At 40.9% G+C, this 16,135-nt stretch overlaps 1 protein-coding gene across 1 annotated transcript in view; it reads left to right on the plus strand.

The window, feature by feature from the left end:
* The first annotated feature begins 1,068 nt into the window (after positions 1–1,068).
* Positions 1,069–16,135, plus strand: part of LOC123755098 (uncharacterized) — a 28,808-nt gene continuing 13,741 nt past the window's right edge. Inside the window, exon 1 of the mRNA XM_045737578.2 lies at positions 1,069–1,665. Within this exon, the coding sequence (XP_045593534.1) occupies positions 1,500–1,665 (166 nt within the window). The 5' untranslated portion in view covers positions 1,069–1,499. The remainder of the gene's footprint in view (positions 1,666–16,135) is intronic.

Raw genomic sequence — 16,135 nt, forward strand, 5'->3', positions numbered from 1 at the left:
TATATATATATATATATATATATATATATATATATATTTATATATATATATATATATATATATATATATATATATATATATATATGTTGTATCTAGTACCCAGAACGTCGTACTCGGCCTACTATGCAAGGCCCGATTTACCTAATAGGCCAAGTTTTCATGAATTAATATATTTTCTCTATTTTTTTTATTTTGAAATGATAAAGCTACCCATTTCATTATGTATTAGGTCAATTTTATTTTATTGGAGTTAAAATTAACGTAGATAAATGACCGAACCTTACCAACCCTACCTAACCTAACCTATCTCTATAGGTTAGGTTAGGTTAGTTAGCCGAAAAAGTTAGATTAGGTTAGGTTGGGTAGGTTAAGTAGTCGAAAAAACATTAATTCATAAAAACTTGGCTTATTAGGCAAATCGAGCCTTGCATAGTAGGCTGAGAAGTGCTTTCTGGCTACTAGGTACGACATATATATATATATATATATATATATATATATATATATATATATATATATATATATATATATATGTCGTACCTAGTAGCCAGAATGCACTTCTCGGCCTACTATGCAAGGCCTGATTTGCCTAATTAGCCAAGTTTTCCTGAATTAGTATATTTTCTCTAATTTTTTTCTTATGAAATGATAAAGCTATCCATTTCATTATGTATGAGGTCAATTTTTTGTTATTGGAGTTAAAATTAACGTAGCTATATGACCGAACCTAACCAACCCTACCTAACCTAACCTAACCTATCTTTGTAGGTTAGGTTAGGTTAGGTTGCCGAAAAAGTTAGGTTAGGTTAGGTTAGGTAGGTTAGGTATTCGAAAAATAATTAATTCATGAAAACTTGGCTTATTAGGCAAATCGGGCCTTGCATAGTAGGCCGAGAAGTGCGTTCTGGCTACTCGGTACGACATATATATATATATATATATATATATATATATATATATATATATATATATATATATATATATATATATATATATATATATATATATATATATATATATATGTTGTACCTAGTAGCCAGAACGTCGTACTTGGCCTACTTGGTCTACTATGAAAAACCCAGTTGAGCCGAGTTTTCCTAAAGTTATATCTTAAAAAAATTCTTATGAAGAGATAGAGCATTCCATTATATTAAATATGATTTTGTTTTAATTTGAGTTAAAACAAACATATAAATACTTCCAAACCTACCTAGCCTTTCATAACCTACGTTAACCAAACCTAACTTAACCTATCATACGTTAATTTAGGTTACGTTAGGTTACCTAACGTAACCTAAATTAAAACGAATTTAATCCTATATAATAGAATGGAAAGCTCTATCATTTCATAAGCTTTTTTTTAATATATATAAATTTAGGAAAAGTCGGCTAATTTTGCAAACCGGTCCTTTCATATTAGGCTAAGTAGTGCGTTCTGGCTAAAATTGTTTGCATGAAATCAACTTTTCTTTCACTCTATTAAGAATTCAAGGACTGGCATGTTAAGACATATAGCTGACTTGGAAAGGTACGAGCGCATTCAATACATCAGTATGGAGGAACTGTCTGAAAGCTTCAATAAGCTTAGAAGTAACACCCATTACGTTGTAATATCAGGAAATAAGCTGGTGAATTCGATGATTGGCGACGATTTCTCACGAAAAGGTATTTCATTTTCTTCATTTGTATTCAAATTAGGAATTTAATTTGTTTAGGATACAGTACATTGTATTTTTAAACATTTGGTTGAGAACTAACAGCTAGTCGTGTGTACTGACCGCAAGTTTCCCAGCAGACACCTGGTTGTAGGTTACAAAACAAGTGAACAACAACAGTTAAGCTACACATTGGTAGAAATTGAACCACGAATTACTTAACACATATTAAGTGATAATAATTATGTCTTGTAATATGAACGAATCACATCCCTAGCAACAATAATGTTGTGGGAAATTTACCAGTGGGATTTTATTTTAATTATTTATTTATTTATGTTAAATTTTCTATTATATAATTTAATTAAGCAAGAGGACTGTATAGGGATAGTTATCCCACTGATAAACTCCTTACAAGTTTGTGAGAGTTTATATAATAATTTTAACTAGACAGGTCGACTTGTTAGTTGCTTTATAAATGTTATGTTAGTTACAGTAATTTTTTTTAATAAATTAAGTATAATTAAAGTTTTAAAGTTTAGCTGTGCCAGTAGATGAAGCTTCCACAGAGCGTATTCGTCACGTGGGGCCTGGTCCTTCAATAGCCCACCATAGGCTTTATGGCGTCACATCACTGGATAAGGGTACCACGAAATTCCACGTAGTTCGATCACAGCCTGCCAACCAAGACCAATTAGTTACTGTTGACAAGAGGGTTAATATTACGCACATTAAATTTGCTTGTTGATTGAAAGCGAGACTCTTACCCATTAGGGCTGGCGTCCATTCGTACTAACCACATCTAGCTATTAACAAATTTGACTGGCCGGTCTACTGTAAAATTGGATACGAAAAGTGATTCCCAGATTGACGAGGTCGAAGGGCAGCGAAGCACAAGAGTAACACTAAGGACTCTAGAGCTGCTCTCATGTGTATCTAGTTATGAAGGTACCAGACGTTGCTCTCACGTGTCACGAGAACCACACAATGGCATCTCTCTTCCCCTGCCAGATTTCCATTTCTTTTACTCAATATGGGTTATAATTTATTCATTAGGAAGGATGAATTTGTACTTTTATGATTTATAATTGTAATTAAATAAATTTAATGAAGCGTAATTCAGCTCTGGGACTGTACTCTTGGAGAATTTAATATAGACGAATTATGCTAAAGAAATATATTTATTGCGTCGTTATATCGTGATTTCTCTACTGACAAATTAATCATTATGGTTGTTGTTCGAGTAAATTTAGTTTAGCTAAATTTACTAAATCAAAAGAAAATAATTTTCCCTAGTGTAGATTTAATTGATCATAATTTAAATAAAATATGTGGGAATATTTCCCACATATGTAATGTGTGTATACAGTAATGGTTTATCTGTGTATATTGAGGATATTTATTTAAATATTAATTATGGATTGCCGTGAGTAAACTGAACTGAACTTTCTTAAACTGAAAGTATTATAGATATAACTAGTATATTATGATGACACACGAAGTATACGAACTAGGGAGAGCATGTTATAATTTTGCAAAATTACAGTCATGCCAAATCCTCTTTTGTCGATAGTTATCTGTCTTTGATTTTCTACAGATTCTTGGGAATCAGTTGTTGTTGTTGTTTTAGTTTCAGCTACTCGGAACAAAAAGTTCTAAGTAGCATGGGCTATGGTGAGCCCGAAGTGGACTTACCTGGCACAGGAGCAGGGCTGTAGGCTTTTCACTTGCTTAAGAAGGTCAGTATATTTCCCTGCTACAAATGGGTGCGGTGCTTTTGGAAAGTGGGGACGAGTTCTGGTGGTGGATGCTTTGATTGCCCCCAGGAGGTTATCTGATGACAAGAAGTTTGTAGGTATGTGTGGGGCTGCCGGGGGGACCTGTGGGCCTTCTCTCTCCAGGTATCGTTCATAAATTAGATTGCGTAGGGTTCCATCACGTCTAAGGCGTGATGGAACGTAGTAGCTTGTGACCTTCGTAACAAGCCCGACACGTTCCACTGGATGCATTGTTCCCAGGACCGTGTTCGTGGCTAAGGGGTTCCTCATTAGTTGTAGCAGTCTCCTCCATCCTCCGGGTGAGCAGAAACTTCAGTGGAATCTGGACGGGCCCTGGGCGGGCGTGGCGTGGGAGGGTAGACACGATTGGTAGCTGGAGGGGTGGTTAGCTGTCAATCGCACTCATCACTATATAAGTACTTGTGTCTCTCTCCCTTTTGAGAGGAACCTGAATGCCTGCTGTGACATGCGCCATGTCTAGGTGCCTAGAGGGTAACACATCTGTGGGCGGGGAATGAGTGGCTGGGAGACGCCCGGGCGCAGGGTGGGCGAGAAGGATGGGTGGCAGGAGTTTGAAATTGAAATTGAAATTGAAATTGAAATAAGTTTATTGAGGTAAAATACACACAAAGGGATGAGGTAGCTCAAGCTATTCTCACCCCGTTCAGTACAACGTGTTAATATATACATATACACACATCACAAATAAACATATTACCAAACATTCTGAGAGGTAAAAATATACATTTCCTCCCTCACAAGTAGTATGGTATCAGACGTACACACAAATACTTTTATGACCTAGGTATACTGTATAGACAATTTGCAAGACACCTGCAGATAATTCAACAAAATATTACAATCTTGGTGCAAAATTCTTATATCTCTCAAGAATATCATCAACCTTTCCGTTGTGACACATCCAGGCTATTTGTTCAGGAACAGTCCTTATCTCAGTGTTTCTATATACACTAATCAACGGACAATCAAGAATATAATGGGCAAGGGTGTGAGACCTTAACATACCACATAGTTTACACTTCGTGTCATTACCATGAACATCTATCCCATATTCCCAGTAATATTTGTACCCAAGCCTGAGCCGCATGTACACAGAGTCACTCCAAGCATTTCTCCTTTTACCATAAGTGAAATGGGTGTTTTGACTCACATACATGTAGTGTTGCATGGTTTGACTTCTCTCATACATTATCTCTCTCCTCTCCACTCCCGCCTGTGCCTGAATATTTCTGATTTTGCTTCTTATTTGTCTCATTGTGAATTCACATTCGATGTCAACTTGTGGTTTTGATGTGGCACGTTTGGCCAAGTCATCCGCCACCTCGTTGAGCACTATTCCAACATGAGATGGAATCCACATGAATTTCACACTATAACCTTTCAGCTGTATCTCAGTTATTCTTCTCTTACAGTCCTCCACTATAGACATGAAGACTGGGTTTCTACTGTTTAAGGACTCCAGTGCTCCTCGGCTATCGACAAATACAAAAACATTTTTGTCGTCATGACGTACTTCCTCCAAACACGCCAGAATGGCCTGCAGTTCAGCTTGTGTGGATGATATATAATTACTAAGCCGGAGTTCAATTATCCTGTCCACAGTCCCAAACTCCGTATAATCCCTTATTAGGACACCACACCCTGCCCTGCCATCCTCCGCCACCGACCCGTCGCAATATACATGTAAACTGTTGCCTCTTGGTAACCGAGATATCATGCTTCCATACAAACACCGTAATTGTCCCGGTTCATGATGAATCTTTTTCACCTTGAGGGGTACAATTTCGACGTCTATTTTCTGTACTTTCCAGGGAGCAGACATATTACACTTTCGAGAGGGTTTACAGCAGTCAAGTACGTCGTATTCCCTGAGGTCATGAGCTAATCCTCTCGTATAGCGAGTCTCCCTCAGTTTCCTGGAAGTGTGTACGTCACTCAAGCAGGTCTGAACGCTCTCAAACAGCTTATCCCCTCCTTTTCTCCGCATGAAACGAATAGATACTCTAGTGTTAATGTCACGGACTCTATCACACACACTCTGTAAATTTAATTCCATTCTCATTATTTCAATCATTGCATTTCTTTGACATCCAAGAATAATCCTCATAGCCTCGTTCTGTATCAGCTCTATTTTTTGAATTCTGCCTTGGCCTGTGTAAGACAATACGGGTGCTGCGTAGTCTATCAGGGATCGAACAGTGCTTATGTATAACATCCGCAAGATAGGTACCCCAACACCTTTACCAGAAAAAGCCAGTGCTTTTAGAGGATGCAGACGGGCTTTACATAAGGTGCTGATATGATTTATTTCAGCATTTTTACTCTCACATGTGTATCCAACATACATGCCCAGATACTTGTACTTCTGTACACGGCTCAGTTCCACACCATTTAGAGTAAGGGTTATATTTCTTCGTTTCCTATACTCGTATTTGGTTTTATCTGCATTTATAACTAAGCCTAACTTGTGACAGGTTGTACCAAGTATGTTAAGAGCATCTTGAATTTTGTTCCCAGAAGTGCCTTGTATAAGAATGTCATCAGCATATATGATCGTCGTGACCCCTGGAGGATACATCTCTGATGCTAATCTGTTCATTAATACATTGAATAAGGTGGGACTTAATACTCCCCCTTGTGGGGTACCTAACTGAAACCTCCGTTCCTCAGACATGTATCCCTGGTAATACACCTGACCTTTTCTGCCTTGCAGGTAATCCCTTATCCAGTGTAGCAATCTCCCTGTTATTCCCAGATTGGCTAATTCGTATAAGATTACTTCCCCATTGGCTTTATCAAACGCTCCTTGTAGATCAACAAAAACTCTACAATTGTCATCCACATTAGACAAACACTTTAAGAGACAATCCGCAGTACTTTTGCCTTTGATAAAACCAAAGAGATTATTGGACATGTTATCACCTACAAGGTAGAGTAGCCTATTTAACAAAATCCTTTCCATCATTTTACAAAAGCAGGATATTAAGGAGACAGGTCTGTAGCCTCCGTTTGACTTAGGGATAGGAATGATGACAGCCTCTTTCCATTTTCTTGGTAACTTTCCCTCTCTATAACTCATATTAAACAAATCAAGTAAGGGATTAGGTTTCATACCGGCTAAATAATTAAGTATGTCATACGTTACTCCATCTTTTCCCGGAGCAGTGGAGCTGCCACTTTTTATAGCATCCAGTAGCTCATCGTGGGTTATCTCAGTGCATGCTATAGATCTTGTATTTAAGGCACATAAAGTTACTCCATTTCTAATATTTTCCCATGACTCAATGGTGACTCTCGTGTCTGCAGGTAAGGACTCCATACCAGCAGCACTTGCCCATTTATCTACTAACTCATTAGCAACTTTCCCTGGATCTGAGTGAGCAATGAATTTAGTCTTACAACCCCTGACTTTATTTACTGCTCTCCATATGTCTTTAAGGTTCTTAGTATTACCAATGGCCTGAGCAAAGTCTTGCCAGTATCTGTCCCGCGCCTCCTTCCTCACCTGACTGCATTCCCTAGCCACTTCCAACATTGTATTTTTCTCTTCATCCCTCATTCCATTTTTTAACCATGCTTTATGCGCACCCCGTAGCATTCTCTCCCATCCCTTGACTTGCTGATCATTGGAATATTTAAATTTCTTAGGTCCGTGCGTCTTGCTTCCCCTGCCCCCGTTATTTTCCCTCTGTACTAATTTCTCTATGTTCTCGACCATGTCCTCGTAAAAACTATCAACGCAGAGCGGCGTGTAATGTTGATACCAATCTCCCATATTTTGAATAAAATAATTTTTCATATCTTTCTTAATATTTAGCCTTTTCCTTTGAAAGTGGACTTGTTTTTTCCCCAGTGGTAATTCAACGTTCAAGGCAAAGTGGTCACTAAGTAGTTCCCGAACAACCCGAGCCTCCCCCATAATCCCCTGAGAGTTTAAAACGCAGGCATAGTCAAGCCGTCCTCCCCTGATGTGAGTTGGTTCATTGTTTCCCAATAGACAGGTATCTGGATGATCTTGTAGAAACTGTAACCACTTGACCCCATTAGTATTAATACTACCGACTGTCCCAAGGCTTGTGTGCCGAGCATTAAGGTCCCCAATGACCAGTGAAGGATTAGTATAAATGCAGTCAGGTAAATAGTTAGCGTCGAAGCAGTTCCTGGATACATACAAATTAACTACAATAAATTCCCCTTCCCTTAATGATAATTTAACACAAACACTCTCTATACCTTGCGTTTTTGATGGCGGTTCTACTAACTCTGCTGGTATGGAGTTCTTAACATAAATCGACGTGCCTCTGATGTTATTTGCAGCGAAGAGATGAAACCCTTTATAGCCATTTAATTTCAATAATCCTTCATTCCTATCCCCTGTCTCCTGGAGAGCTACAACATCAATATCATTTCCCATCACATAACAATGAACATCTGTAACCCTGTTTCTCAAACCATTAACATTCCATGACAACACTTTCAGTCTAGGGTGATCCATTATTAATCAATTCATTGCCTAAGTCATCCCCAATAAGTTCACTAAATGATAGCCATACCTTGTATAACATCTCCCACCTCCTCCCAAGTTCACCAGTAAAAGCGACATTGCGATTCTCAAGAGATTTTTTCAGCCCTGAGATGTCCATTATTGGCCCAAATGATTCCTTCATTTTATGTGTAATTATAGGGTTCTTCCTTTCACTACGACTACCATCATTCACACACACTTCACTTTCCTTCATTTCATCACTCAATATTTCATTTTCGTCCTCAACCACTATATCCTGACTATCCTTCACCGTTTTGTGATTTTCCTTGACCTCCTGAACGTTTAATTTAGCCTCGATGGACTCGATTCTCTGCCCCAGATTTTGGAGGAACTCACCAACTTTTTTAAGTTCAGCCCACACTTCCTTGACCATATTATTATGACCCTCTCTCTGAGCCACAGTAGCCACTTCACTCACCGTTACACTGTCACTGCCGGAGTCCTGAGTGGTGGCGTGGCTGCTTGTTGCTGGAGCCTGCCTAAGTAAAGGTGACTCCTTTACCCACGCATTCGTCCGGTTCACTGGCACTGTTTGGGGCAGACTGGTTTGCTGTGCTCCCGGTGTCTGGGTAAGAGCTCTTGCTTGCTCTGTAACATTCACCGGCCGGAGAACAGCCATACTCGGCCTCTTGCTACACACAGCCGAGCTCGCATTGTGAACACCTCCACAGTTGCAGCATCTGGGAACTATTTTCTCACCCAGATTCAGTCTGTTTCTACACACAGTAGAGAGGTGAGACTTTCCGCAGAAACGACATCGTGGATCATTTTGACATCTCCAGGATTTATGCCCCCATCTGCAGCATTTCAGGCATATTATGGGCTCTTCCACATACTTTGCTACATGCCTGTAGCCAGCCCCGGTGATGAACACTTTTTCGGGTACGTCACCTCTCACTAGAGCCACCACCTGACTCCTAGCTTCACCTTTAATAAGGTGACGCTTGGCCCACACAAATCGTTGGTCGTCGAGTATAAACTCGGGGTCCAGAATCTGAGGGTATTTATAGATAATTACCTTCGTCAGCTTCTCGTTCCCCTCCGGTATTTCCATAAGAATTCCATCGTATCCTTGCTGGGTAAGATACTCCACTGCCTCCATAGAACCTACCGTTAAGTAAGGTCTGTTTACACCTTCCTTCAGCAGGGGCTCGAACTTGCGGTGTTCTCTTCCGAGTTTGACGGTCCACAGCAGCTTCTGATGATAGGCCAGCGTGCATGAGGCAGGGAAGAGAAGCCTCCATCTCCGCTGATCCTCACCTTCCTGACATCGTTCCGTCCGTTTGTCTGCATCAGTCTCGGCGTCGTTCTTCATTCTTTTATCGTTTCCGTTAAGTGTATTACTGTCCTCACTACGCCTTGCCTCCTGTCTTCTTCGTTTCTTCTTATTCCTTGACAGAACTTCTAGATACTCGCCCTCCTCGTCTGACTGGCTGCTTTCAGGGTCCATGTTAATAACGTCGTGAGAAGTAGCCATGTCTTCTGGTGACTGAGTCTCCATCTCAGTACCCAGCATGGGGGGAGGGGGGGGGGAAGGTGCGGAGCAGGTATCTTGACCCGACCGCGTCCCAGGTAAGACTGGTGGCAGGAGTGGTGCGGTGAAGGAAGGGGGTGACTGGTCACCTCTCGGCTTGAGGTGGGGGGGGGGGGGGCAGGGTAACACTTAAACACTGGTATAATTTTCTTGTATATCACTCCACAATAATGAATGAATCATATACTTGTAATCTGACACACTGTGAGCTCGATTAACTCAAAACACGTTTGCTGATTATCCTAATCGACTAAGCCATGACATGGTAAAAGCACTGCAACCGGGATTGCTACTGCTTTCACACGGATCCCGCAGTCTCTCTGAGACACAGTCTCAACACAAAGAGATTCGGAGAGTCTCTCTCCAAGACTCCGCAGTCTCTCCGAGTGTATGGAGGAATTGTGTAAAACCTCGGTTTGTGTCTCAGAGAGACTGCGGGTTCTGTGTAAGAGCAGTAGCAATCCCAGTTGCAATTCTTTTACCATGTCGTGGCGCATCTGGAATCACCCTGGACGTAAGTTCGAACCCTCATCAAGGCCCATGTGGATTTATTCATGTGATATATCACGCTATTGTGATTTCTGTGTGTATTTAAGTATGGGCGAAGAGGTCAAATTGCTTGTTGACAGAGCCTGGGTGCAGGGGGGAATTGTGAAAAGTCCCAGTTTGTGTCTCAGAGAGACTACGGGATCCATGTGAGAGCAGTAGCAATCCCGGTTGCAATTCTTTTACCATGTCGTGACTCAGTCGATTAAGGCACGTCTGGGGTCATCCTGGACGTAAGTTCGAACCCCTGTCACGGCCCTTGTGGGAGTATTCATATATATATATATATATATATATATATATATATATATATATATATATATATATATATATATATATATATATATATGTATATATATATATATATATATATATATATATATATATATATATATATATATATATATATATATATATATATATATGTCGTACCTAGTAGCCAGAACTCACTTCTCAGCCTACTATTCAAGGCCCGATTTGCCTAATAAGCCAAGTTCTCCTGAATTAATATATTTACTACAATTTTTTTCTTATGAAATGATAAAGCAACCCTTTTCTCTATGTATGAGGTCAATTTTTTTTTATTGGAGTTAAAATTAACGTAGATATATGACCAAACCTAACCAACCCTACCTAACCTAACCTAACCTATATTTATAGGTAAGGTTAGGTTAGGTAGCCTAAAAAAGCTAGGTTAGGTTAGGTTAGGTAGGTTAGGTAGACGAAAAAACATTAATTCATGAAAACTTGGCTTATTAGGCAAATCGGGCCTTGAATAGTAGGCTGAGAAGTGCGTTCTGGCTATTAGGTACGACATATATATATATATATATATATATGTCGTACCTAGTAGCCAGAACGCACTTCTCTGCCTACTATGCAAGGCCCGATTTGCCAAATAAGCCAAGTTTTCATGAATTAATTGTTTTTCGACTACCTTACCTACCTAACCTAACCTAACCTAGCTTTTTCGGCTACCTAACCTAACCTAACCTATAAAGATAGGTTAGGTTAGGTTAGGTAGGGTTGGTTAGGTTCGGTCATATATCTACGTTAATTTTAACTCTAATAAAAAAAAATTGACCTCATACATAATGAAATGGGTAGCTTTATTATTTCATAAGTAAAAAATTAGAGAAAATATATTAATTCAGGAAAACTTGGCTTATTAGGCAAATCGGGCCTTGCATAGTAGGCCGAGAAGTGCGTTCTGGCTACTAGGTACGACATATATATATATATATATATATATATATATATATATATATATATATATATATATATATATATATATATATATATATATATATTATTAAATATGACCGAAAAAGTAAGATTAATAATTCTAACACGAATTTTCTCAATCTTTCGTACATTACGCTTCACTGTTGGAGGTAAATCAAAAATCACTTCTCCAAAATTCATTTTTATTTCTAGTCTGACGCGACACGGGCGCGTTTCGTAAAACTTATTACATTTTCAAAGACTTCACAAATACACAACTGATTAGAACTTACGTCTCTCTGATATTATATCTACATCTGAGTGAGGTGGGAAGGGTGATGTGGCATTAACACAAGACAGAACAGGAGGGGATATTAATAGGGTATTAAAAGTATCAACACAAGACAGAACAGAAACAATGGGTAGAAGTGTTTGTAGAAAGCCTATTGGTCCATATTTCTTGATGCTCCTATATTGGAGCGGAGTCTTGAGGTGGGTAGAATATAGTTGTGCAATAATTGGCTGTTGATTGCTGGTGTTGACTTCTTGATGTGTAGTGCCTCGCAAACGTCAAGCCGCCTGCTATCGCTGTATCTATCGATGATTTCTGTGTTGTTTACTAGGATTTCTCTGGCGATGGTTTGGTTATGGGAAGAGATTATATGTTCCTTAATGGAGCCCTGTTGCTTATGCATCGTTAAACGCCTAGAAAGAGATGTTGTTGTCTTGCCTATATACTGGGTTTTTTGGAGCTTACAGTCCCCAAGTGGGCATTTGAAGGCATAGACGACGTTAGTCTCTTTTAAAGCGTTCTGTTTTGTGTCTGGAGAGTTTCTCATGAGTAGGCTGGCCGTTTTTCTGGTTTTATAGTAAATCGTCAGTTGTATCCTCTGATTTTTGTCTGTAGGGATAACGTTTCTATTAACAATATCTTTCAGGACCCTTTCCTCCGTTTTACGAGCTGTGGAAAAGAAGTTCCTGTAAAATAGTCTAATAGGGGGTATAGGTGTTGTGTTAGTTGTCTCTTCAGAGGTTGCATGGCTTTTCACTTTCCTTCTTATGATGTCTTCGATGAAACCATTGGAGAAGCCGTTATTGACTAGGACCTGCCTTACCCTACAGAGTTCTTCGTCGACTTGCTTCCATTCTGAGCTGTGGCTGAGAGCACGGTCGACGTATGCGTTAACAACACTCCTCTTGTACCTGTCGGGGCAGTCGCTGTTGGCATTTAGGCACATTCCTATGTTTGTTTCCTTAGTGTAGACTGCAGTGTGGAAACCTCCGCCCTTTTCCATGACTGTTACATCTAGAAAAGGCAGCTTCCCATCCTTTTCCGTCTCGTAAGTGAAACGCAGCACGGAACTCTGCTCAAATGCCTCCTTCAGCTCCTGCAGATGTCTGACATCAGGTACCTGTGTAAAAATGTCGTCAACATACCTGCAGTATATGGCCGGTTTCAAGTTCATGTCGACTAAGACTTTTTGCTCGATGGTACCCATGTAGAAGTTTGCAAACAGGACACCTAGGGGAGAACCCATGGCGACCCCATCTACTTGCTTATACATGTGCCCATCCGGGCTCAAGAAGGGTGCCTCTTTAGTACAAGCTTGGAGTAGTTTCCTCAGAATACTTTCTGGCATGTCAAGAGGAGTACAGGCTGGATCACGATACACTCTGTCGGCTATCATTCCGATTGTCTCGTCCACAGGTACGTTGGTAAACAGCGATTCTACGTCCAACGAGGCTCTTATCCCTGTGGCCTGTGTGCCCCGCAGTAAGTCCACAAATTCCTTTGGAGACTTCAGGCTGAAGGCGCAAGGAACATAAGGAGTCAGCAGGCCGTTGAGTCGCTTCGCCAGTCTGTACGTGGGTGTGGGTATCTGGCTAATGATTGGCCGAAGTGGGTTTCCAGGCTTGTGCGTCTTGACATTTCCATACGCATATCCAGGTTTATATTCCCCAATGATCTTTGGCAGGTGGAGTCCGGATTTCTTGGCGTTCACAGTTTCGATCAGTTTGTTGACCTTTGCTTTTAATTCGGCTGTAGTGTCCTTCGTTACCCTTTGGAACTTAGTTTGGTCAGAGAGTATGATGTTCATTTTCGCCAGATATTCGTCTTTTTTAAGAATGACATATATTGGCGACTTGTCACCTCTCCTGACAACTATCTCCTTGTTCTCACGAAGGCTTTTAGCTGCCGCTTTAAGCTCGGGGGACAGTATGGTGCTTCTGTAGTTGCCTCGATTCTTTCCTCCTTCTGCAATAAGTTCTGCTTGTAAGGTATCTTTGGTAGTGACCTTCTTTTGTGTCTCGAGGTCGAATATGTCGTCCAACAGAATTTCTAACTCTACTTTCCGGGCCATTTCACTCGGTCTGGACATAACATGACAGTTTATGCCCAGGTTTAGGAGAGTGACTTGGTCCTCAGTGAGGTTAATTCCTGCAAGGTTCAGGAAGCCATCTCTTGGTCGTTGAATTGCCATAGGTCCTCCATATAATGTTGTTAGTTTCTTGATAATCCTTGTTTCAGTGCTGAGGTGATGTTGGTCTGTGAGGATGTCGAGGTGTTGTTCAATGCGGGTACGGATACTATGGTCGATGTTGCTATTTCTCCACTCGTTTGTAGCATGAAGTAGTTGCGTTTTGTTGTCTTTGATTTCATTCTCTGCCTTGTATATCTGATCACGAATCAGATCCTGGCGATATTTTATCTGATCAAGGCAGAGAATGAAATCAAAGACAACAAAACGCAACTACTTCATGCTACAAACGAGTGGAGAAATAGCAACATCGACCATAGTATCCGTACCCGCATTGAACAACACCTCGACATCCTCACTGACCAACATCACCTCAGCACTGAAACAAGGATTATCAAGAAACTAACAACATTATATGGAGGACCTATGGCAATTCCACGACCAAGAGATGGCTTCCTGAACCTTGCAGGAATTAACCTCACTGAGGACCAAGTCACTCTCCTAAATCTGGGCATAAACTGTCATGTTATGTCCAGACCGAGTGAAATGGCCCGGAAAGTAGAGTTGGAAATTCTGTTGGACGACATATTCGACCTCGAGACACAAAAGAAGGTCACTACCAAAGATACCTTACAAGCAGAACTTATTGCAGAAGGAGGAAAGAATCGAGGCAACTACAGAAGCACCATACTGTCCCCCGAGCTTAAAGCGGCAGCTAAAAGCCTTCGTGAGAACAAGGAGATAGTTGTCAGGAGAGGTGACAAGTCGCCAATATATGTCATTCTTAAAAAAGACGAATATCTGGCGAAAATGAACATCATACTCTCTGACCAAACTAAGTTCCAAAGGGTAACGAAGGACACTACAGCCGAATTAAAAGCAAAGGTCAACAAACTGATCGAAACTGTGAACGCCAAGAAATCCGGACTCCACCTGCCAAAGATCATTGGGGAATATAAACCTGGATATGCGTATGGAAATGTCAAGACGCACAAGCCTGGAAACCCACTTCGGCCAATCATTAGCCAGATACCCACACCCACGTACAGACTGGCGAAGCGACTCAACGGCCTGCTGACTCCTTATGTTCCTTGCGCCTTCAGCCTGAAGTCTCCAAAGGAATTTGTGGACTTACTGCGGGGCACACGGGCCACAGGGATAAGAACCTCGTTGGACGTAGAATCGCTGTTTACCAACGTACCTGTGGACAAGACAATCGGAATGATAGCCGACAGAGTGTATCGTGATCCAGCCTGTACTCCTCTTGACATGCCAGAAAGTATTCTGAGGAAACTACTCCAAGCTTGTACTAAAGAGGCACCCTTCTTGAGCCCGGATGGGCACATGTATAAGCAAGTAGATGGGGTCGCCATGGGTTCTCCCCTAGGTGTCCTGTTTGCAAACTTCTACATGGGTACCATCGAGCAAAAAGTCTTAGTCGACATGAACTTGAAACCGGCCATATACTGCAGGTATGTTGACGACATTTTTACACAGGTACCTGATGTCAGACATCTGCAGGAGCTGAAGGAGGCATTTGAGCAGAGTTCCGTGCTGCGTTTCACTTACGAGACGGAAAAAGATGGGAAGCTGCCTTTTCTAGATGTAACAGTCATGGAAAAGGGCGGAGGTTTCCACACTGCAGTCTACACTAAGGAAACAAACATAGGAATGTGCCTAAATGCCAACAGCGACTGCCCCGACAGGTACAAGAGGAGTGTTGTTAACGCATACGTCGACCGTGCTCTCAGCCACAGCTCAGAATGGAAGCAAGTCGACGAAGAACTCTGTAGGGTAAGGCAGGTCCTAGTCAATAACGGCTTCTCCAATGGTTTCATCGAAGACATCATAAGAAGGAAAGTGAAAAGCCATACAACCTCTGAAGAGACAACTAACACAACACCTATACCCCCTATTAGACTATTTTACAGGAACTTCTTTTCCACAGCTCATAAAACGGAGGAAAGGGTCCTGAAAGATATTGTTAATAGAAACGTTATCCCTACAGACAAAAATCAGAGGATACAACTGACGATTTACTATAAAACCAGAAAAACGGCCAGCCTACTCATGAGAAACTCTCCAGACACAAAACAGAACGCTTTAAAAGAGACTAACGTCGTCTATGCCTTCAAATGCCCACTTGGGGACTGTAAGCTCCAAAAAACCCAGTATATAGGCAAGACAACAACATCTCTTTCTAGGCGTTTAACGATGCATAAGCAACAGGGCTCCATTAAGGAACATATAATCTCTTCCCATAACCAAACCATCGCCAGAGAAATCCTAGTAAACAACACAGAAATCATCGATAGATACAGCGATAGCAGGCGGCTTGACGTTTGCGAGGC

The sequence above is a fragment of the Procambarus clarkii genome, chromosome 28 (genome assembly GCF_040958095.1).
Source record: "Procambarus clarkii isolate CNS0578487 chromosome 28, FALCON_Pclarkii_2.0, whole genome shotgun sequence".
NCBI classification, from domain to species: domain Eukaryota; kingdom Metazoa; phylum Arthropoda; class Malacostraca; order Decapoda; family Cambaridae; genus Procambarus; species Procambarus clarkii.